Source organism: Gobio gobio, assembly GCF_949357685.1.
Source record: "Gobio gobio genome assembly, chromosome: 25".
Taxonomy (NCBI): Eukaryota; Metazoa; Chordata; class Actinopteri; order Cypriniformes; family Gobionidae; genus Gobio; species Gobio gobio.
This window is the reverse complement of record NC_137121.1, coordinates 22,123,078-22,146,244: the sequence shown is the minus strand read 5'-3', so window position 1 is coordinate 22,146,244 and position 23,167 is coordinate 22,123,078. Positions and strand designations below refer to the sequence as shown.

At 38.3% G+C, this 23,167-nt stretch overlaps 1 protein-coding gene across 1 annotated transcript; it reads right to left on the bottom strand.

Moving 5' to 3' along the window:
- Positions 1-9,067: 9,067 nt before the first annotated feature.
- hyal6 (hyaluronoglucosaminidase 6) lies at positions 9,068-22,922 on the bottom strand. The gene is made up of 5 exons (XM_079809657.1): positions 22,688-22,922; positions 13,348-13,542; positions 12,501-13,265; positions 10,671-10,760; positions 9,068-9,591 (listed from the first exon to the last, which is right to left on the bottom strand). The coding sequence occupies exons 2-5, from the start codon at positions 13,498-13,500 to the stop codon at positions 9,139-9,141; spliced, it is 1,461 nt and encodes a 486-aa protein (XP_079665783.1). The 5' UTR covers positions 13,501-13,542; positions 22,688-22,922; the 3' UTR covers positions 9,068-9,138.
- Between the last annotated feature and the right edge of the window lie 245 nt (positions 22,923-23,167).

The window sequence follows — 23,167 nt, the reverse complement described above, 5'->3', positions numbered from 1 at the left end:
TCGTTACAGATTGATTTAAAATATGAGGTATAATATAATATATACATATAGTGTAATCGTCTGTAATATAATTAAAGAGGTATTTCACCCAAAAATGAAAATAACCCTATGATTTCAGGGCTCTAGACTGCGACCAAAATGCTCACAAATGCGATTATTTTTGATAATGAGTTAATTTCACACAGTCTCATTGGTGCGAGGCTTGCTGCTATAGTCAGTGTTGCCGGTTAAATCACTTGCCCACCGCGGCACCGCCCCCACCGCTGTTTAGATTGTTTTATTTAATAGTAATAACATTTTCAGTTTCTTCATAAGTTGAATATGGAAGGCGGTCTGGCGGAAGCTATATATTTTAAACATCTATCCCTTTAAATGCAACCATATGAAATGCAATTATGTTGTTGAATTTTACACATTTTTAAATGATAATTTTATTGGCAATTATATATTTTCTATGCATCTGTATATATCTGTATCTGTATATAAAATCCCAGTCTTGATATTTACATTTTTGTATACAAATACAATAAATATAATTCCAAAAAAGCTCTAAATTATTACATTTATAAGTATCTGTTTTCCTTATAATAACAATAATATCAACAAAAACTTACATGTATGCATAAGCGCTATACACGTTAAATTGTTATTATTATCATCGTATATAGGGACTGTGCAGAAAAGCATTACACTTAACCTGCTTGAAAGAATTTTACTACTGACATATTGTATTATAACAGGGTGGCTGTTTCAAAATATTTTACAGAAAAAAAATACATTTAAAGTCATTAAATTAACATTGACCCACTTTACTCTAAACTAAGTCATATACAGTGGCAACCCATATTTAATGTAATACCTGTCAGTGGGTAAGATAAATGGACGTGTGGCACATTATAGCAACCCATAACCTGTTATTAGTGGCGAGAGAGTGGGGTAATGTAAACTGGTAGTTTGTGGAGAAATTATGGAAGGGAAAGACGACATCACCAATGAGACCTTTTCCTTTCTTTTCAGTTCTGAGCAAAAGAGCTCCTGATTATAACTGTACTTTAGACTCACTCCGTCCCAGGAGACACTGTAAGGAATGAAATGATCAGTCGTTTATGTGCATAAAAATATTTCATGGTATTTCAATTGTAGCCTACTTCAAGATATTTTCAAAAATACCAAGATAAGTATCATAGTATATCTAAAACATGGTGATGTCCAAAACATGTTTTCTGGACATTAGCATCCTATAACCTGTTAGGGTTGAGTGCCCTTTTTTCTTTTTCTTTTTTATACATGTCCACAAAACATGTAACAAAAAGACATGGTAATGCCATTGGAGCATGTCCAAAAAAAAAAAAAAAGTATAAAAACATGGCAGTATGTGCTATCGCGGAAATTATTTTATCTTCAAAGTAATTAGGATTCAGAGAAGTATTGAAAGGTTTAACAATTGTTTATTTCTTGCAAGAAAGGCAGTCATTAATTACTTACCCTCATGTCGTTGGACACCCATAAGACCTCCGTTCATCTTCGGAACACAAATGAAGATATTTTAGTTGAAATCCGATTGGCACAATGCACTGTGCACTCTCAAGACCCATAAAAGGTACTAAAGACGTCGTTACAAAGTCCATCTCACTTCAGTGGTTCTACAATAACTTTATGAATCGACGAGAATAGTTTTTGTGTGCAAAAAAAACCCTAAATAATGACTTATATAGTGGTGACCAATTTCAAAACACTGCATCATGAAGCTTCGAAGCGTTATGAATCAGCGAGTCGATGTAGCGGTTTGAATCGCCAAAGTAACGTGATTTCAGCAGTTTGGCGGTTTGACACATGATCCGAATCATGATTAGTCGCTGATTCATAACGCTTCGAAGCTTCATGATGCTGTGTTTTGAAATCGTCATCACTATATAAGTCGTTATTTAGGTTTTTTTTCTGGCACAAAAACTATTCTCGTCGCTTCATAAAGTTATTGTAGAACCACTGTAGTGAGATGGACTTTGTAACGACGTCTTTAGTACCTTTTATGGGTCTTGAGAGTGCACAGTGCATTGTGCCAATGGAGGCCTTTCTGAGCCATCGGATTTCAACTAAAATATCTTCATTTGTGTTCCGAAGATGAACGGAGGTCTTACGGGTGTCAAACAACATGAGGGTGGGTAAGTAATTAATGACAGAATTAAAATTTTTGGGTGAACTAACCCTTTAATATAAATACACTCTGTATCTGCCTGTTACCGGGCAGAAGTTTCCTCTTTTACAATTTCTCTGTACTAGGCCTTTTCTTGTTATCTAGTTTTGGCAAAGCCAAGCAGAACTTAATGTTCTCTGAAGTTTATTTTAATAAGGCATCAAAATCAAGCAGAACTTAATGCTCTCTGAAGGCATTGGTTACTGAAAATTAATGTTAAAGCATGCATTAAAATTTCCATAACAGTGCTCAGTGTCCAAAAATAATATGGTAGTTTTTTGTTTGTATTACTTAGGAATACGGTAGTTTTTGTATATGATATTGCTAAAATTTGAAATCAACACGTTTGCATCACTTTTTTCCGTGCAGGGTACCCCTTTAGCGTCATTTTTCGATGCACTGGGTACTCCATTGCTTTCCATGAGAAACCTTTGGTGTCATACACAGACGCGTTGGGCTTTGGGAATGTTATCGTCATGATCCTATATATTATATATTGGGTTATAATTTTGCCATCATGCAATGTTAGTGTTATTCTCAATTTAATCAGCAAGCATAATTTTATTTACATTTATTTTATTTCTTTAGGCTATTTAGACCACGTTTTGAACACGTAACCCAACTCCATCCCTAAACCTACCCATAGGATATAAAACACAGGATATAACAGGCAGATACGACTGCAGGCACAATTTATTCAAAAAGTACAAATATTCCAAGTGTTCCGAGGCCAAACGATTGATTGGTGTGAAGAAAAGACCCAAAAGCGATCAGCGTCTCCATCCGCCGAAGATCATGCACACATTCAAAAATTGCCGCCCGAAGAGACATTACATCAGCTTTGATAGTGAAATTGCATTGGCTCTTGTATGTCTCATGATAACCAATTGTGTCATTACATCAGTTTTGATTGTAAAAATTGCATTGGCTCTCATGTGTCTCGTGACCAGCTGCGTCATGCTAAAGTTTCGGGTGTATCTCTTGAATGAGATATGCTTGCGTTTAATAGAGCGACTGGATCATTTCAGCTATTAAAACACTAAGATCAACTCTGTTTTTCACATAAAGATATCGTATGGCTTCAGAAGACTTGGAATGCAACATGAGTTAATACTTTTATACTGTTTTGGTCAGTTTTTGCAATAAATACTTGACACGTGTTACGTGTTTTATATTGTTTAGAAGTGGGTAGGTTTAGGGGAGTGGGGTTAGTTGCTCCAAAATATAAAAGTATAAATATTTATAAAATAATGGCTACTTTTACAAATGCAAAGAATTATGCGTCTTGATCTGACGCATAAGGCAATGACTTGAAAGCAGTGGAGTACCCCGTGTGTCGAAAAATGCCACCGAGGGGTCCTGTCCAAGCGTCAATATGTGACGAGTTGGGTGTGAGAACGTGTTGTAAAAATGGGTGACAAAAAGTCCAAAAAGAAATGTTTGTATGCTTAAGGAATGCTGAGCCTAAAGTGAAAATGTTGTCATAATTTACCCGCCTTCAAGTTGTTCCAAACCCGTATGAGTTTCTGTTGAAAACAAAAGAAGATATTTTGAAGAATGTTGGTAATCAGACAGTTGACGGTCGGTAGCCATTGACTTCCATAGTAGGGGGAAAAAATATTATGGTAGTCACTGGGGACCGTCAACTGTCTGGTTACCAGCATTCTTCAAAATATCTTCTTTGTGTTCAACAGAAGAAAGAAACTCATAGAAGAGTAGAATCTAAGGTACAAACATATGATTCATTGGTCCATTAGTTTAACCATATTCATTTTTGTTGTTTTTGTAGTTAGAAATGTACTTCTGTACTTCATACTGTACTGCTCTTTATTGCAAAGGACACAAATACCCAACCACTCACCTAAACACACATACTGTGTGCTTTGATGTGGTCCAAATAGAGCAAAATAACTATGGAAAGGCACCGAATGACCCCACTCTCCCATACATACGGGACTTTTTTTCCTCTTAACTTCCCGGCAAGGGGTCTGGGGGTGCTTGTGTTGGATTTGTCTGTCCCACCCAAAACTCCAGGAATTCCTCCATCTCTAGATCAGGTTCCAGGTCTGTGTTTGTGAGTGTATCCTGGGCCTGGACCAACAGCTGTGAGGTGTGTCTGTGTTATGCACAACCTTGGTAGCTGAAAACCTTTCCTCACATTCCTGCTTCTTACATGCACAGTGATCCAGGTTCAACAAATAACATGAATGCATATAAATATTCAAATCCAACATATGTTTTATGTAAGACGCAGAGAGTCTTTTCTAGTCTTGCAGTGGGAGCATGTTTGTTTTCGGTAAATACTGATTTAAGATTAAATTAACACAAGTTCCATCAATAACAGACAAGCTTGGGCAAAATGGATATAGTTTTACTGAATGTTTAGCTTGTGTGCAAAGAACAAAACCTTCTCTTCCCCTTGTTGTGACTCATTTTACCCTAGACCAAATCAACAATGCACCACATATTGTTTGCAAAACCCAGTTTTTATGTAATGTCTTGGCCAAAAAATGGTCAAAACTTTATCTCCAACAACAGAACCTCAAATCCCTTAACAGATGATGGTTGCTTTAAAAAAAATGTAATTTAGTTTAAAATAAGCAGGAGTTGCTGTTTTCCCAGGCTTGGTAATTTATTGACAGTTTTTGGCTGCCAAGCTGAATCACAATCTACACTGAGACATGTTGGTCAACCAACTTTGTCTTATTACACCATGCTGTTATGTCTAATTTCTGGGGAAATAGTTGAGAGTATTCACCTCGGTTTGGGTGGGAAAGGAGCATTTGACATCCTTTTGAATGAATTATGATGTTTTCTTGCTTATAATAATGAACACTGAAGATTTTAAATGAGACTATGAACACTCAAATGACAAGATGAGAGCAGGACATAGTCATTACTTATGATGGATGTATGTTTAAAATATAGAGTACAACTTGTGCTCTTCTGTACCTATACACTTGTAGAGGAGATTGGGGCTACTCACACTATTTTTACTCCAGTGAAAATTCTCAAGGTTTAAAGTTATACAAAAAATACTCTTATCTGAATGTAGGCCTATGTATCTATTCAGTTTCATTCAGTTCAGATTCTGATTGCAATTTGATTTGATTCGATTCCTATTCATTTGAGCATATTTATTGATGATTAAATGATTCATTAAAAGATTTGACTCAAAAGAGTAATAAGTTCATGAATTGATCCACACCGGTTGTACTTTGTTTTTGATCCACCAAAAAGAACTGGTTTAAAAGATTCAAACTATGAAACTATGAAAATGAACCATAAAACTATGGTCATTGTGCCATACTTTATGGGAGTGTTTGAATAATCATTGATAGAAAATTTCCCAATTCAATTAGTTTCTGATTTCAATAGTGCTGGATCAGAATATTCGAATATTCGTTTGGTGGGTTGGTATTCGATGTTCAATTTTGGGATTCGAATATTCAGTTTTTTTTCTTTCTTTTTTTCGCAAACCCGACATCTCCTCGAAACGGTTCTAATTTGCGCTTGTTTACACTATAAAATCCGGTGAAATACAATAATCTTTTTGGGGTTTTTTTTACAATTACCTTGTATCTTAGCCGTTTTTAAAAAGATGTACAGTTGAATAGGAACCCAACCGTGTTATAGTTAATAATAAATATATTTGCTGCTTCTTAGCGTTCCCTGCAACTGAGTATTCTCTGTCTGAGCACACAACTGCATGAGCTTATATGGAAGAAGCGCATGCCTGAGCTTGCATTTTGGGTTGGTTTGACATTGTGGAAAATAGAATAATAGAATCAAAATGTATTAGCCTTTTTAACTGTTAGGGATGTGATGGTGAGAAAATTTTCCCTCACCGTCACATTACAGTGTTTGTGCACTGTGCGGCAGTGAATGAATGACAGTGCGGCCATGCACATTTTAGTTTCGGTTTAGAATTAGCGCCAATTCGGGGGCCGGTTGCTTGAATGGTGGGTTCATTAGCCTATATCTGATGAAAAACACAACAACAAAACAGTACAACGACAAACTCCCTTAAATAGACGCTTTTACATTTCACGTTGTTGAAATCAAATCTTCCGCGATCAATTTGTCATTCAGCTCCTCGCTCTCGTGATGAATGAACGTTCAGTTTTTAATTGTAGTTAATCTGGTCTCTAACATGAACTAAATGATTTTTACTACTATAATATATATCGAATTGACGGTGGGGGCGGTGCCGCAGTGGGCAAGTGATGTAACTGGTGTTATGCCTGAACACTGGTCCCACTATCGCAGCAAGCCTATTACGTGCTGTTATCAATCTAAATGAATCTACTGCGAAATACAGGAGCTTGTTATTGGGACGTAACAGACCTGTGTGTTTTATCACTAGTGCAGTGTCCGCTCTCGGCCCTGCCCGCGTGTGGTGCGCCGCTCCTCAAGATTCCTGCCTTTATTAGAGAGAAGAATATGTTCGACCCCTTCCCTCCGAAGCTTTGAATATTCAGTGTTAATTACTACCAAAGCTTCGAAGCTCAAAAAAATGGCTTTCAATGTGCTTTGGTTAGATTACAGTACATTTGAACATATTTCATAATTCCTTTTGTCAATCTTTGATTCAAATGATTAAAATCAAAAAGGATTAGCTCGTAATTTGTTTGTGAATCGAACTTGTGCTGTATGTTTTTTATTTACTAAAAACAACTGGTTTAAAAGAGTTATTTGTTTATGAATCGAACCACACTTGTTGTGCTATACCGCATTGCTGCATCCCAATTCACCTACTTGTACTATACCCTAAAAGTTTATACTGTTTTGTGAAGAAAAAGCCATGTTTGTAAAAAATGTTGTATTAATGTTTGCAGTGCTAATTGAATCCTTGTCCAACACGCAAAGGGTTGTGGGCAGTATTAGCTGTTAAAGTGTGTACGGATATGCACTTCAGATTCTAACCGGAAAAAGTTGATCATCTTTGGAATACTCATTTCAACATACTACGATTTGAGACATGCTTATTCTAATTTCGACAAATTTTGGACAGATAGTATGCGAATTGCAGTCCTTCCAGAAAAATGCGGCTTTTTTTTGTGATTGTTGCGGGCAAAAATCCTTGATTATGCGGCACGTTTTCTTAAAAAATGCGATGAAAAATGCGGGATATTTATGCAATTTTATGCGATAAAATTGCGGGAACTTGCAAAAACTGCGGTTTGATGAGAAAGAGAAAAAAAGCACTACATCACAGAAAGTGCTAAAATATTTAAGTTCTCATCTTGTTTTATTGAAGACCTTAATAATGGCTCAAATTTACAAAACATTTAGTCAATCAAGTTCTGTAGCTTTACAAAAGGAATATGCTACAACTTCTGAAAAAATTAATAAATAACTTCCTGTTGTACAGATGTCGCTATACAAAACAGACATTTGAGTGCTTCCAATGCACAAAGTGCAATCTCTTAAAGGGTTAGTTCACCTAAAAATGAAAATTCTGTCATTAATGACTTCCCTTTATGTTGTTGGACACAAATTAAGATATTTTAGTTGAATTCCGATGGCTCAGAAAGGCCTCCATTGGCACAATGTACACTCTCAAGACCCATAAAAGGTAGCCTACTAAAGACGTCGTTACAAAGTCCATCTCACTACAGTGGTTCTACAATAACTTTATGAAGCGACGATAATAGTTATTGTGTGCAAAAAAAACTAAATAACGACTTATATAGTGATGACTGATTTCAAAACACAGCATCATGATGCTATGAATCATCGAGTCGATTCATGATTCGGATCGCGTGTCAAACTTCTGAAATACGTGACTTTGGCGATCCAACCCGCTGAATCGACTCATTGATTCATAACGCTTCAAACCGCTGAATCAACTCATTGATTCATAACGCTTCAAACCGCTGAATCGACTCATTGATTCATAACGCTTCAAAGCTTCATGATGCTGTGTTTTGAAATCAGTCAGCACACAGGGAAACTGCTTTGCTCTTTTGCTGTTATTTTTGTTGGCCAATGGGAGTTTGTGCTTCATCATGGTTTCACCGGTATGGTTTCTCCACGGGGTTTGAAGCTTTTCGATGACGTTCGCGTCGGGTAATCACGTCACTTCAAAACGTTCCCATGGCAATAGACGGAAATGGCGGCTCTTGTGTGAAGTAAACGAAAATGTTTCAACTTTCTGCTAATATATATGACTTTTTTTGCAACGAAAATGCGGGGATTATGAAATCATGATAGCCCCGCATATTTTGCACGCGGAAATAGGCAATTTATGCGGCGAAAGTGCGGCGTATTTGAAAAAATGCGGCCCCCGCATGAATATGCGGACTTTGGCTGATTATGCGTTAAATCACGCGATCGCATAATCGCGTTTTTCTGGAGGGACTGGAATTGGGACCGGCACATGTTTTTGATTCTCTAAAAAGAACCAGTTCAAAAGAGTCACTTGTTCGATCAAAGTACTCTGGTTATTCCGTGCTTTTGATTCATTAAAAAGATTTGATTTGCAAAAGTCCTTTGTTTGGGAATTGGACAAGATTGCCTAGTCTCAGCCTCAGGCATCACACCTACAGACTGTTGGCTGAACGTCTAATGTATAAGGCGCACAAATTGGGAAACACTCCGGGAGTTTCGAAGTCGTCATCTGTTGGTTGAATTCTCCAGGATTTCCGGGAGACGTGTATGTCGCGTTCTTTAATGATCCACCTGGAAATAAAGCCAAACCCCCTCATGGAAGACAAAAGCCGTAGTGTTAACAACTGTGACTGAATGCTTATCAGGATCAATGGAACATTGGATTTTCAATAGTATGTTAAGTTGCTGCACCATTGTTGTAAACTTGCATGATGTTCTTCAATGAATTGCATGCTGGTGTGTTAGAAAACACAAACTTTTGACTACCCTAGATTTCATTTATTTTCTTTTTTTTAAACAGATACAATCCAAAGTGCCATCTACACTGTGCTTTACAATATCAGACACTTAATAATGAGACACAGACCCAAGAACATGATGACAGACAGACAGGAGAAATGAAGGGACAGGACCAGCAGTAGTTCTCTCAGGATACTGTCTCTCGGGTGGGGCGGGAGAGGCTGTGCTGTCTGGGGCATCTCGCAGTAGATGCCCGTCCAGCCCTGGTAACACTGACAGGTGAACTTTTGCTTCATGTCCAGGATATCGTGGTTGTTGAGGTGGCCGCTGACGTGGAAACGCGGCCCATGAATGCCTTGGTTGAGGCGGATGTTGAAGAAGCGAGGGTTGAGGTGCAGGTACGCCCCAGAGTCCAGGCTCTTACGGACACATTTGCCGTTCTTCTTGCACAAGGCTTTGCTGCACAGTTTAGCGGCTGAGGTCACGTTGATCACATAGTGACCCAGTGGACCGTCAATGTATTTCTTGACTATCATGCAGTTTCTCTGGCCAAGACAAACACATATTAAAGATATTAGCGTTTTTTTTTTTTTATTAATATTGATCAATATCAACTAAAACGATAAATAAAAAACAAATATTAATATTAGATGAAAAACTTGAAGTACTAATTTTAAGTATCATTGAGATTCTATTACAGTTTATTATAGTTATTAATAATATATTTAATTAGTTTTTATTTTTATATAAGTAAGATTTTAGTATGATTTTTTACAAAAGCTTAAATGTTTCTTTAGCAGCAAAGCAGCATATTAAATGATTTCTGAAAATAGCTGAAAATTCAGCTTCGCATAACAAGAATACATTTCATTTTCAAATATATTCTAATAGAAAACATTTATTTTAAATTGTAAAAAATATTTCACAATATTACTGTTTTTACTGTATTTTTGATCCAATATATGCAGACTTGGTGAGCAGAAGAGACTTCTTTTACAAACCTTAAAAAATCGTACAGATCTAAAGCTTTTGAACGGTAGTGTGTTTATATGACAAGGTGTTTCTGTTAAATACTACTTCCATAACTGTACATGATACAACTTGTCAAAAAATCCCCCCAAGTGAGTTAAATATGTCTAAGTTCATTCACGTGCAACACAAATAAACAAAATGACCATTATGTCAGAAAAACACATTAGCGGTTTGTTAATTCTTTCCACCAGCTTCAATGAATTCTCTTCATTATGCTTTTTGTAAACAGGATATGGGACACACCCACAAAATGAGCATGTGTCCTTCAGGAGCACATGTGTGATACTGTATAAATAAGATATAGAGAAGGTCTTTAGGTTTTGCCAGAAATAATCTTTGAGTTCAGAGATAAATTGAGAATAAATCGCTTCTTAAGCTTCAAACATATTAAATATGTTAATGCCGTCAGCTCAGTCTGATCCCTATGCGGTTCTAAATGCTGTTGGTTATGGATTCTAATATTAGCTGTTTCAGCTAAAAATGCAGCCAATCCAGTCAAGAAGATTAAATATTGGATTCATTTTGTTAACGTACTCTGTGCCTGGCATACCGTTCAGTCAAACTTTAGAGCGATAGTGGGTATAATGCATACCTGAGATCTTGAATATTCAGATGACCCCCACAGGACCACCCCAGCGGCCCCCAGTGCTGCACTCTCTCCTATGGTGTGGACCAGGTCACTCTGTTCAAGATGAATATTTCTTTATGTTAATGCAATTCAAAGCAGGAAAGCAACATATCATGTTATAGCCTTTTTAGTAGCAGGCTTGGAGAAGAAATTTGTTACAGTTGAATAACACAAACATCCCTATTAGCATTGCTCATACGTAAGGTTTGTAACTCAGACACGAATGATACCTTAAATCATGTGGCTTCCCTAGGAGAGGTGTGTAATCGCACATGTGATTTGGCGGGAAATAAAACAATACAGTAGACCTACATGTATAACGTATGGTCTGGAGCCTACTATCACAATGAACATATGGAAGCTATCGGTTGTAACCTAAACTAGTCATAATAAGTACGTTACCTTGATGTACCTCACTGTCTAGAAAGGCGGGTGGTCCCATGAAACTGAAAACACGCCTGCAGACCTACTGCAGAGTTTGATTTGGAACATTCCTCTCATAATGAGGTGACAGATGAGTGTTTAAGCATATCTCTGGCATTTAAGATGCCAGGGAGGAGGGTGATTTAGGGAGTGGGTCTGTCACTCAAGTATTTGATGAGTGATTAAAACAATGTGTGTTTGACAGGTCGCTTTAGCCGGCTGGAAAGTGCGCAAAGTATTCAGTATTCAGTGCGCAAACACAATTCAGTGATGTAAAACTTTCTAATTAACTTAATTTCAAACTAATCTTAAAAAAAAAAAAAAACGAAATAGACAGATTCCAGAGTGTAAAGGCCTGCTCACACCAAGAACTATAACGATAACTACATTAGTATATTCACACCAATGGATAAGTGTATAAGCTTGAGTTGGGTGGATTCTGATTGGCTGGCAAGGATGTTATGTTTTCGGTATGGTTGTGTTGTGGACTTCACTATTCTCTTACACTGTAAAAAAAATGATATGATCAATAAGTTATGACAACATATGTTTTTACATTGCTTTAACTCATCAAAATAAGTTCAATTCGATTTCAATTCAAAATCTATTTTTTGAACAAGATTCAACTCAAGTCAGTTTACCAACTTCCTACCAACTTCACCTCCATTCATAAATCCCCTCCTATGGCCTCATGGGATTGTAAAGTGTCCATCGAATGCGCACTTCAGAATCTCGCCGGAAGTAGCAGGTCATCCGGAGACTTTTCGCCTACAGTTTTTCGAATACTATGAATTCAGACATACTACTCTGTTGGCGTACTGTTTTTCCACATACTATGTGGGAAGTATTCGATTTTGATTGCAGCGATTATCTTGCTATTCTGTTTGTTCACAGTAGATTTCCCTACTCCCAGCATCTACTGCATGGCTCCTTGAGGTGGCGCTCAACACATGAATGAGGGAAACGTGAACATAAGTTAACTAGCCTAAGAAAAAGAGTTTTTAACAGGATGGAGGACGGCAGTGTGAGTAAAATAATAGATGCCCCAGACACGTTTAAGTCCAAAGTCTGGAAAATCTGCACTTAACCTTTTCACTGGCATTTGTTTTCTTAGATAGATATCGGGTATTATTATAGGATTGTCTAACAATATATTAATATATTGATTATCACAGAATTGTTGTATTGCGATATTATCGTATCGTGAGCCATGTATCGTATCGTATCTTGAGGTACCCTATAATTTCTCCTAGATTGGAGTGGCCACAAGGCCAGCCTCAAATTTGCTTTTCCAGCACATTTTGTAACTGCTAGGCCATGATTCGAACTTGATTATTAACTTTTTACCTAATATTCCAATATGCTACTGACCTCTGATAGGACAACAAATGTGTAGGCATAGAAAGGTCTGGAGTAGACGAAAACAGGCAGTGTATAGTCGTTCCTGGCAATCGAGGCGATCCGCATGGCCTCCTTGACACGGTAGTGCACAAATTTGACTGTGTTGGACGAAGACTTGAGCTCATAGTCGAGGTAGATGGAAGGATAGAGGGCCGTACTCTCCTTCCACAGCCACATCAGGTGGTCGTTACGTACATGCTCTATATTAGGACACTCTCCCGTGTAACGTAACGGATGCTGCTTGTAACCATAGTTGTAACAGTCAGGGAACAGATAAAACCCCCAAAGACCATGCGGTCGTCGAATCTCGGCCAGCTGCAGCGTTGAGTTCATGAATACTTGTCCGGCCCTCTCAAATAGCTCCTTTGCTTCATTTTCCACCTTACTTTGTGGCCAACCAGGATGCAGCTTCCTTATAAGCTCCTTGGATTTGTTTCGGTAGATGTCTTTCGAGCCCCAGTTGCGCACCCACTGCGGTCGCCAGTCTTCCCAGTCGATGACGCCAAGCCCGTGAAAGTCCTTGAAGGGTATGAGCTTGTCGATGTCAGCTCGAGCTTTACTGAGGTGTTTGCTCAGGCTTTGGTTCTGAGGAAGGCCTCCATTGATGGGAATCTCAGAGCTGCTGTAGTAAGGGTAGTAACCCAGGCGACTGTGGTAAAAAATGGTCACGTTGGGGCCGCTCAAAGTTTCGTTATGGTTAGCAACAATGTCGAAGACACTAAGGTCTAAATCCACCTTGAAAAAGAAACGGACAAGATGTTATCCTCATCATTTGGACCACACAGAACATTTGCTAGATCACTGACACATGTTCAACCTTGAATCGAAGACGGCAGGACTCAGTAGGTGCATTCCACACCACCACAAATGGTCGATGGTGTAACAAAGGCGTTCGGGCCTGCTTCAGCTGATCGGCCCAAGCAACCAGCGATCCGCACACTGCCACTGCCAGAAAGCCAATCACCGCCATCCCCAAATACCCTCATAGATCAATCAACACGCATGCCGCAACCTGAAGAGACACAAAATATGAAAAATCACATCACTGTTGAAAAAATGATTACGGGTAATTTGGCAAGGATAATCAAAGACACGGTTGAGTGACAGACAAGCGAGGGTCAGCGCTCTAGATTCCACAGCACAATGGTTCTCTGTACTGCACCCAATTAACTCGAGTAATTCATGCATACAGGACTTGATTAGGTAACCGTGATCTAGATGCAGTGTGTATTTTAGTATCATTTATGCTGTATATTATTATAGTATTTATTAATATCATAAGAATTGGCTTTTGTCTTATATTCTGATACATCGATTTCTGAATCAGTTTCTGGTTCAAACATATTTACTGAATTAAACCAACATTTTCACTTGCCATCGTGTAGCATTTGTTGCAGTTGACCAGCCAATCAGGTAGTCTGAGCTATTTTAAGACTTAAAGGGTTAGTTCACCCAAAAATGAAAATTCTGTTATTAATTACTCACCCTCATGTCGTTCGACACCCGTGAGACCTCCGTTCATATTCGGAACACAAATGAAGATATTTTTGTTGAAAGCTGGTGGCTGAGAAAGGCTTCAGATAGGCCTCCATTGGCATTCAGTACATTCACACTTCCAAGATCCATAAAAGGCACTTAAAACGTTGTTACAAAGTCCATCTCACAACAGTGGCTCTACAATCATTTTACGATGTGACGACAATAGTTTTTGTGCGCAAAAAAAAATCTAAATAACACCTTTATCCAACTTGTTCTTGTCTTCCGTGTGTGCCTCCACGACGCATGCGCGAGAATATGACGTAGCGCCGGGGTTCGGGAATCCATGAAATGCACACTCTAACCCCATTTTGAGAACTACGCCGAGACCTAATATGACGTAGATCCGGCGTTCGGACATATGACCCAGAAGCGATTTGTTTACGAGCAGAGGAAGACGCGAGTATCTAAGCTGTTGAATTCTACATTGATCGTGCTTTAGGTCTCGGCGTAGTTCTCAAAATGGGGTTAGAGTGTGCATTTCATGGATTCCCGAACCCCGGCGCTACGTCATATTCTCGCGCATGCGTCGTGGAGGCACACGCGGAAGACAAGAACAAGTTGGATAAAGGTGTTATTTTGATTTTTTTTTGTGCACAAAAACTATTGTCGTCGCATCGTAAAATGATTGTAGAGTCACTGTGGTGAGATGGACTTTGTAACGACGTTTTAAGTGCCTTTTATTGATCTTGGAAGTGTGAATGTACTGAATGCCAATGGAGGCCTATCTGAAGCCTTTCTCAGCCATCAGCTTTCAACAAAAATATCTTAATTTGTGTTCCGAATATGAACGGAGGTCTTACGGGTGTCGAACGACATGAGGGTGAGTAATTAATGACAGAATTTTCATTTTTGGGTGAACTAACCCTTTAAAGAAATTATTTTCATTTTAAATTAATGTCATTTTGATTATCAAAGATGAGCTTTTAAGGTATAGAATTATTGTCTGCTGAGCGACTTAAAGGATTAGTTCACTTCGAATTGAAAATGTCCTGATAATTAACTGACCCCCATCTCATCCAAGATGTTCATGTCTTTCTTTTTTATCGAAATTACGTTTTTTGAGGAAAACATTCCAGGATTTTTCTCCATATAATGGTTTTCAACTGCAACCAACGGTTTGAAGGTCCAAATCAATGCAAGTTCAAAAGGGCTTTTAATAGTTTTATGACTATTGTTAGTGGTATGTTAACATTTGTGCACTGAAAATTGCCCAGAGGAGCAGTTTTACCCAACCACAAAACAACTTAGTTGACAATACCTAGATTTACAGGGCTTCTGCACCCTTGAATATTTGTATTCTGATGTTTTGGGTTGGATAGCATGAGACATGTTAAATTACATGTCATAATTTTTTGGTAGCAATATTTTGATAATTTACTGGATTTTTGGAATGCTTCATTTTTATCTTGGTTTTCCTCCTCTCTCGATTTGAAAATGACATGTGTATTACATTAAAATTCCTCGCTAATCTCTGTCAAATTCCTCTCACGGTTGCAAGTGTGATTGTGTACCCACAGGAGGCCTCATAAATGAAATCAGCCCTGAACGTGCCCACTCTGCCTATTTATTTTTCAAATAATTCTGAGAAAATTAGGACAAAGAAAACAATAATCAATTCACCATCTGAAGGGCTTTTCTCCTCAGATATTTTTAATGGATAGCATCTCCTTCTCGTGGTTTTGTGGGAGTCTGTCAGATAAAATAAAAGGGATGATGTAGCTTACGGGACATGGGGAAGATCTGCATTTCCTCTTCCAGTGTGATGGCAGTGAAACTTGTTGACCTAACCAAGAGCAACAACGTGGTGCAGTCACCAAGTCTTTTCATAAACCACAACCATCTACAGGGCCCAACCACAAAAAAGACCCCCCAAAAAACCCGTCTGAGACATACTGGCACTGGCTTTTTCCTCAGACAGACAGTGCTCGAGGGACATGAGAACCAACTGCTTTTTTATTTCTCTCTTTACAAAATGGACTGATTGAATCCAGATGACTAAAGAGCTGCACATCATGTTATACACGGAACTTTTCTATTCATTTAAATCTGGAAATAAAGTTCATAGGGTTCTGAAAAATATGAAAAAACAACAATATTTAAGATTTCAGCTTTTATCCATTATACTCTTATCCTAAAACCTATAAAAGAAAAGAAAAAAAACACTGAAATTGCAAATTATATTTCACAACTGTGACTTTATTTCTCATAATTGCAATCGTATACCTCTTAACTATGACTTTATATGAATTTCATTTGAATTTTTCTCATAATTGTGACTTTATATCTCGAAATTTGACTTATAATGACTACATCTCTCAATTGCTTCTTTATTTCTCCCAATTGCAGTTTTAAACCTCAAAACTGTCTTTGTCTTGTAAGCTTTATATCTATTATAATTCTGAATATGCTTCTCATAATTGTGACTATATCTCACAATTTGACTATATATTTAAAAATGTGAGTTATCTCTTAACCGCTACTCTCACAATTGCAATCTTATTCCTCCAGTAACTTTCACTTTGCAAGATATAATATAGCTCATTTAAATAACATTCACAATGTGAGACAATAATTTGTTTTACTCATAACTCTCTCTTAATTGCTACTTCATATTTCTCCCAATTGAAATGTTATACCTCAAAACTATTATTTTGCAGTTATAGCTTTAAATCTCACAATTCTGACTTTCACATAATTGTGACTTTTTAATCAGACTATTTGACTTCTCATAATGACTACATCTCTCAATTGCAATTTTATATCTCAAGACTATGACTTTGACTTGTAATGTAGCTTTATATACCGATCAGGCATAACATTATGACAACCTTCCTGATATTGTGTTGGTCCCCCTTTTGCTGCCAAAAGAGCCCTAACCCGTCAAGACATGGACTCCACTAGACCCCTGAAGGTGTGCTTGCGAGGTGGGGCCTACATGGATCGGACTTGTTTGTTCAGCACATCCCACAGATGCTCGATTGGATTGAGATTTGGAGTATTTGGAGGCCAAATCAACACCTCAAACTTATTGTTGTGCTCCTCAAACCATTCCTGAACCAGTTTTGCTTTGTGGCAGGACCACAACCACCAAGGAATACCGTTTCCATGAAAGGGTGTACATGGTCTGCAACAATGCTTAGGTGGGTGGTACGTGTCAACATGGATGGCAGGACCCAAGGTTTCCCAGCAGAACATTGTCCAAAGTATCACACTGCCTCCGCCGGCTTGTCTTCTTCCCATAGTGCATCCTGGTGCCATGTGTTCCCCAGGTAAGCGACGCACACACACCCGGCCATCCACGTGATGTAATGCACCGTGGCCCAGTTCTGATGCTCACTGTTGGCACTTTCGCCGGTGGAGAGGGGTCAGCATGGGCACCCTGACTGGTCTGCGGCTATGCAACCCCATATGCAACAAACTGTGATGCACTGTGTATTCTGACACCTTTCTATCAGAACCACCACTTTTTGAGCAATTTGAGCTACAGTAGCTCGTCTGTTTGATCGGACCACACGGGTCAGCCTTCTCTCCCTACGTGCATCAATGAGCCTTGACCGCTCATGACTCTTTGGACCACTTTTGATAGATACTGACCACTGCAGACCGGGAACACTCCACAAGAGCTGCAGTTTTGGAGATGCCCTGACCCAGTCGTCTAGCCATCACAATTTGACCCTTGTCAAACTCGCTCAAATCCTTACGCTTGTCCATTTTTCCTGCTTCTAACACATCTTTGAGGACAAAATGTTCACTTGCTGCCTAATATATCTCACCCACTAACAGGTGCCGTAATGAAGAGATAATCAGTGTTATTCACTTCAGTGCTCCTGTCATAATGTAATGCCTGATCGGTGTATCACAATTCTGAATGTGTTTCTCATAATTGTGACTTATTGGGCCCTTTCATAATTGCCTCAATGCAACGCCAGGAGCAACGCAAGTGTATTTTGCTAGTTTCAGCCTGACGCAGTTATCATTTTCACGTCCAGTGCCCACGTTGTTTAAATAGCAAATGCACTCGTGGCCATCTGTTCGCCCATGGTTGCGCTGGTCTGAAAACGAGGTGTGTTCAGGCGCATCGTTGGCGTGTTGCTATTTTGAGGCAACTGAAAACGACTGTGCAGCATTTTTTGTGTTATTTAAAGGGCGCATTAGTAAAATGCGCCTATAGGCAGGTACACATCGCGCGTACACTTTGCTTATTACACACAGGGACACAAACATGCCATTGATTACAGTGTAAAAGATTAATATTGCGAACATAAAGATAAAAATGTCATAATGGATAGTCATTGTGTGTATCAGAATTACCTATTTGCAGTAATGACGAATGAAATTGGCTAACCTCGCACACGAGCAGATCCGTTTCCTCTCTTTTTGCTTACAAATTCCGCCATGTAAATAGCAATCCGCCATGACGCAAGCGCACCTGGCTTTTAAGGGACACTCTGATTGGTTTTATTGCATGTTATGCTCAAAACACACCCATGACTCATTAAGTACAACCCTTATGGACCATGCGCCTGGCACACCGACAATTTTTTCCATCGTTAAACTAGCAAAAGTGGATTCGGACACGCCTTAAGTCTCATAATGGCAATATTTCTCAATTGCTACCGTCTCGCAATTGCAATCTTATACTTCCAAACTGTGACTTTATATCTTGCAATGTAGCTCTATGTCTCAAAATATCTCACTCAATGTGACTACATCTCAAAATCACTACTTTATTTCTCGTACTTGTGACTTTATATCTCTTGTGGATTTATATGTGGCACAACGTGCATTTCTTTCTCCTCACAACAGACCATTTTACTTTTTTACTCTTCAGTTAGACACAGGCTTCCCTTGTAACCCTCTTCAATATGAACATGGCTTGCAAAAACTCTTCTCTTTTATACTCTATGATCAAACCAGAACATTTACTTCATATTGTAACCAGCATGCAGCTGGAAAAAATACAGTGGTCAGCTGTAATCAGAAAGGGCTCGTGTTGCATACCTCAGAATCTTGTGTTCCCTGACTTAAAAAGTAATCTGGAAAAATGGAGACGGAGCAGAACATAAATGTAAAACCAGGCCTGTGTAAAGCCAATAAGCACAGAAACATCACACTGCATCTGATAATTGGGAAAAGATTGTCATTTTCATAGAGATTTCCCAAGAGAATTTTTATTCTCGTAAAGTTTGACACCGAATAGTCTTGACCGTAACAAACCTTGGCGTTCCTCTAAACACAAGCTTTTGCGTGAAATTCAATGATGAAAAGTCATAATGCTCAAAACATTTCACAATGGCCCGTGTGGCCTATGATTTTGATATTTACAGCCTGTTTGGGCAGAAGTGTATATGTGGTAATGTGCTAATAAATACAATTTGTATATAGTGCTTGGCAGATGTGGGATACGTGGGGTAAGAACGTACAGCTGCCTCGCTTTGCCTCAGCAAGGAACAGAAGAAATGAGTCAGTGAGTCTTTTGCCTGCTGAAGTCAGTATGTGGAAGGGCTTGTAGGTCGGGACCAACTTTAACACCCACAAGCACCAAAAAGAATGTTGTAAAAATTGGCATTGGTGAGTAAAACAGAGTATAGTTAACAACAGGTCACATTTTAAAATGAACATCCCATGGTATTAATTATAGAAATAATGCCAAATGCAGTTTTATGGAGAAAAAAAGCTACATTTTCTCTACAAGGTATTGCAAAAAGTTCATTTTGAACTCACTTACTGTGCTGTAAATATGTTCCCATGGGTCATGTCTGAATGACCCGCAGTGTCCCTAAAGATGTTTACAGCACTTGATGTACTCATCCGGACATACTACATGCCAGTGGGTGTTTGTTTATGTGCTGTCGCAGTACAGTCGGACGGTTCCCATGAAGCAGGTTGTCCTCACAATAATGAATACACTGGTGTTGCTGAGGGAAGCAGCTATTGAAAGCCTCCCAAGTCCGGTCCTAATTAGGAGGAACTTGCTCTACACACACACTTTACCACCAGAAAGATCTTTTCACTTGCTTTGAACATGTTGTCTTTCTGCTCAGTTTCCATGTAACAGTTTTAAATCGTTATTTAGTACGCAACTTTGATTTCATCAGTAATTATGGCAGGTCGATTCCTTTGTGGAAATGGAATTGTGATGCAGTGATTAATTTGTATATATCCTCCTGGGACCCACGAATAGGCTTTTGTCCACCGTAGTGGACATTATATTTGAGTGAATTTCTCTGACTTCATACATGTCACATGTCACAGTCTGGATGTCCTTTAAAGAGCACATTCGGGGCTTTGCAGAGATACCAAATGTTTGGAGGTTTCACCAGGACAACAAATTCTTGGTCTTTAAAAACGGCTGACATTAATGTTTAGCACTCTTATGAAAATATGATAATATTTTTTAATTATAATTTAAATCGGATTCATTTTCAAATTGTTTTTTATAAATCAACATCTCAGGAAAATGTTATGGGGTTTCTAATCAAAATATGACTTTCTGTTACAAAGCAGGGCATTGATTTCATAAATGTCCACTGTAGCGGACACCAGGACTTAAATCGTGTTTATCAGGCATTTTGGAGACATAACAAATGAATAGAGAAAGAAATTGCACATCTATTCCTATGAAATATTAGATATTATTATGAAAATGTTGCCAATTATTACTCCCATTATTACACTTATTTTTTCATTACATGTTGCACCAAGAACACATTAATATGCAAATTAGATGCAGTATATAGATACATTGTATTGAATGGGAAAATCCAAGTATGGCCATTTTACCCACATATTTAATAAAGTAAAATGGTATATCGATACATTTCGTTATATCTTTCATAACATAGTTTAGAATCATCTTTAAACAAAGTTTCTTTAAAAAAAATCCTGAAAGCTAAAAATTGATTGGTGAATTAAAAATAAATCCCGTTGTTTTTGCCTATACATGCACTTTCATGTCATTTATTTTTTAAACAACTGAGTCCTGGTGTCAACTACAGAGGACATATCATAACATATGAATAAAATATAATTTTTCAAAAATGTTTTTCCCCCACTAGTTTCTTATGCTCTCAACAATGTAATGACATGAAAAAATACTAAAAAATACTTTTTGGTCATAATTCCACTAAACGTGTTTGAAGGAAGAAGAATGATGAGTACCATCCCAAGAACACCATCCCTACTGTGAAGCATGGGGGTGGTAGCATCATGTTTTGGGGGTGTTTTTCTGCACATGGGACAGGGCGACTGCACTGTATTAAGGAGAGGATGACTGGGGCCATGTATTGCGAGATTTTGGGGAACAACCTCCTTCCCTCAGTTAGAGCATTGAAGATGGGTCGAGGCTGGGTCTTCCGACATGACAATGACCCGAAGCACACAGCCAGGATAACCAAGGAGTGGCTCTGTAAGAAGCATATCAAGGTTCTGGCGTGGCCTAGCCAGTCTCCAGACCCAAACCCAATAGAGAATCTTTGGAGGGAGCTCAAACTCCGTGTTTCTCAGCGACAGGCCAGAAACCTGACTGATTTAGAGAAGATCTGTGTGGAGGAGTGGGACAAAATCCCTCCTGCAGTGTGTGCAAACCTGGTGAAAAACTACAGGAAACGTTTGACCTCTGTAATTGCAAACAAAGGCTACTGTACCAAATATTAACATTGATTTTCTCAGGTCTTCAAATACTTATTTGCAGCTGTATCATACAAATAAATAGTTAAAAAATCATACATTGTGATTTCTGGATTTGTTTTTTAGATTATGTCTCTTACAGTGGACATGCACCTACAATGACAATTTCAGACCCCTCCATGATTTCTAAGTGGGAGAACTTGCAAAATAGCAGGGTGTTCAAATACTTATTTTCCTCACTGTATATATACCGGTATATATATTTATATATTATATATATATATATATATTATACAACCTCACATTGTGTCAATCACGTTTACACACTGCCTCCGAAACTTATTTCTGTCGTAAAAACAATTTTGGATTGAAGTTTTCTGGGTTTTTCGCATCCGTAGCAAGCAGTTTGAGAGGTGTTTTGACAATTCAATTTTTAGGATGACGAATACGAAAAAACGCATATGAAACTTTTGGACTCAAAATTGGTGCACACTCAAAAGTGTGCAAGGACCTGAATACTTTAATACCACTGCGGAATGTAATCTGTACCAAATCTCAAAATGAATATCCATTTTTACTGTAAATTATACTGTTGTGATGCTTAAATTCACTATAGCATTTGAAATTATTGATTTTAGTGTTTTATAGTTAAAAATCATTACAGGCATCCCCAAAGTCGATGTCAGTTGAAGAAACATCCCTATGACTTTGGTACAAATGGTTTGAAAGTTTTAGCTGTAAAAAAACTTGTATCAATATCCGCTTTGTATTATTTATTTATTTTTTCCATACTGAGTTTGATTACCAGCATTCCTTAAAATCTCTTCTTTTGTGTTTAGCAGAAGAAAGAAATTCATACAGGTCTGGAACAACTTGATGGCGAGTAAATGATGACAGAATTTTTATTTTTGGGTGAACTACCTTCAAGCTTTTGAACAACCTTTTGAAGACATTCTAGTTTTTGATTTGGATAAATACTTTGCACTAACCTCTCAAGCCTGTTTTTAAAGACGAGACTTCCTCAGCAAGCCCCTCGGTTCCAGCACCGCTCAGCACATCCAGTGTAATTATCTTGTCTTTGTACTGAATATCCAGCTGAGGCGTTTTGTTGTGTTGTTCTAAATGTGCTCAGAGATATCGCAGTTTATCTGGATTTGCTGTGCGATTTGTTGTGTTGGTTGAATGGCACCAGCATTGACGCTCTCTTGCTTTGTTAATTGATTTGGCTCCTCCTCATCAAGCTCCCAAATGAAATCAACTGCAATTAGTGATCACTAACATGCCAAAGCAGTCCGCGTCGCTCCGGGACTACAACAATTCTGAGGGATTTGTGGCCTGATTACAATGAAATGCCTTTCCTTTTGTTGCTTTGGCACTTGAAGGCCTCTTAATATGGGTCAGTGTCAATGAAAGAAGAGGAGTTTATTTTTGAAAGGTGTCAAGCTGTTTAAAATGTAATCTTTGTATAA

Coding starts and splice junctions, on each gene's coding strand:
- hyal6 (XM_079809657.1), bottom strand. CDS start 13,500: ATGGCGGTGATTGGCTTTCTGGCAGTGGCAGTGTGCGGATCGCTGGTT. Junction 13,266..13,347: donor CCTGCCGTCTTCGATTCAAG/GTTGAACATGTG, acceptor TTCTTTTTCAAG/GTGGATTTAGACCTTAGTGT. Junction 9,592..10,670: donor CTGAATATTCAAGATCTCAG/GTATGCATTATA, acceptor TGTCTTGGCCAG/AGAAACTGCATGATAGTCAA.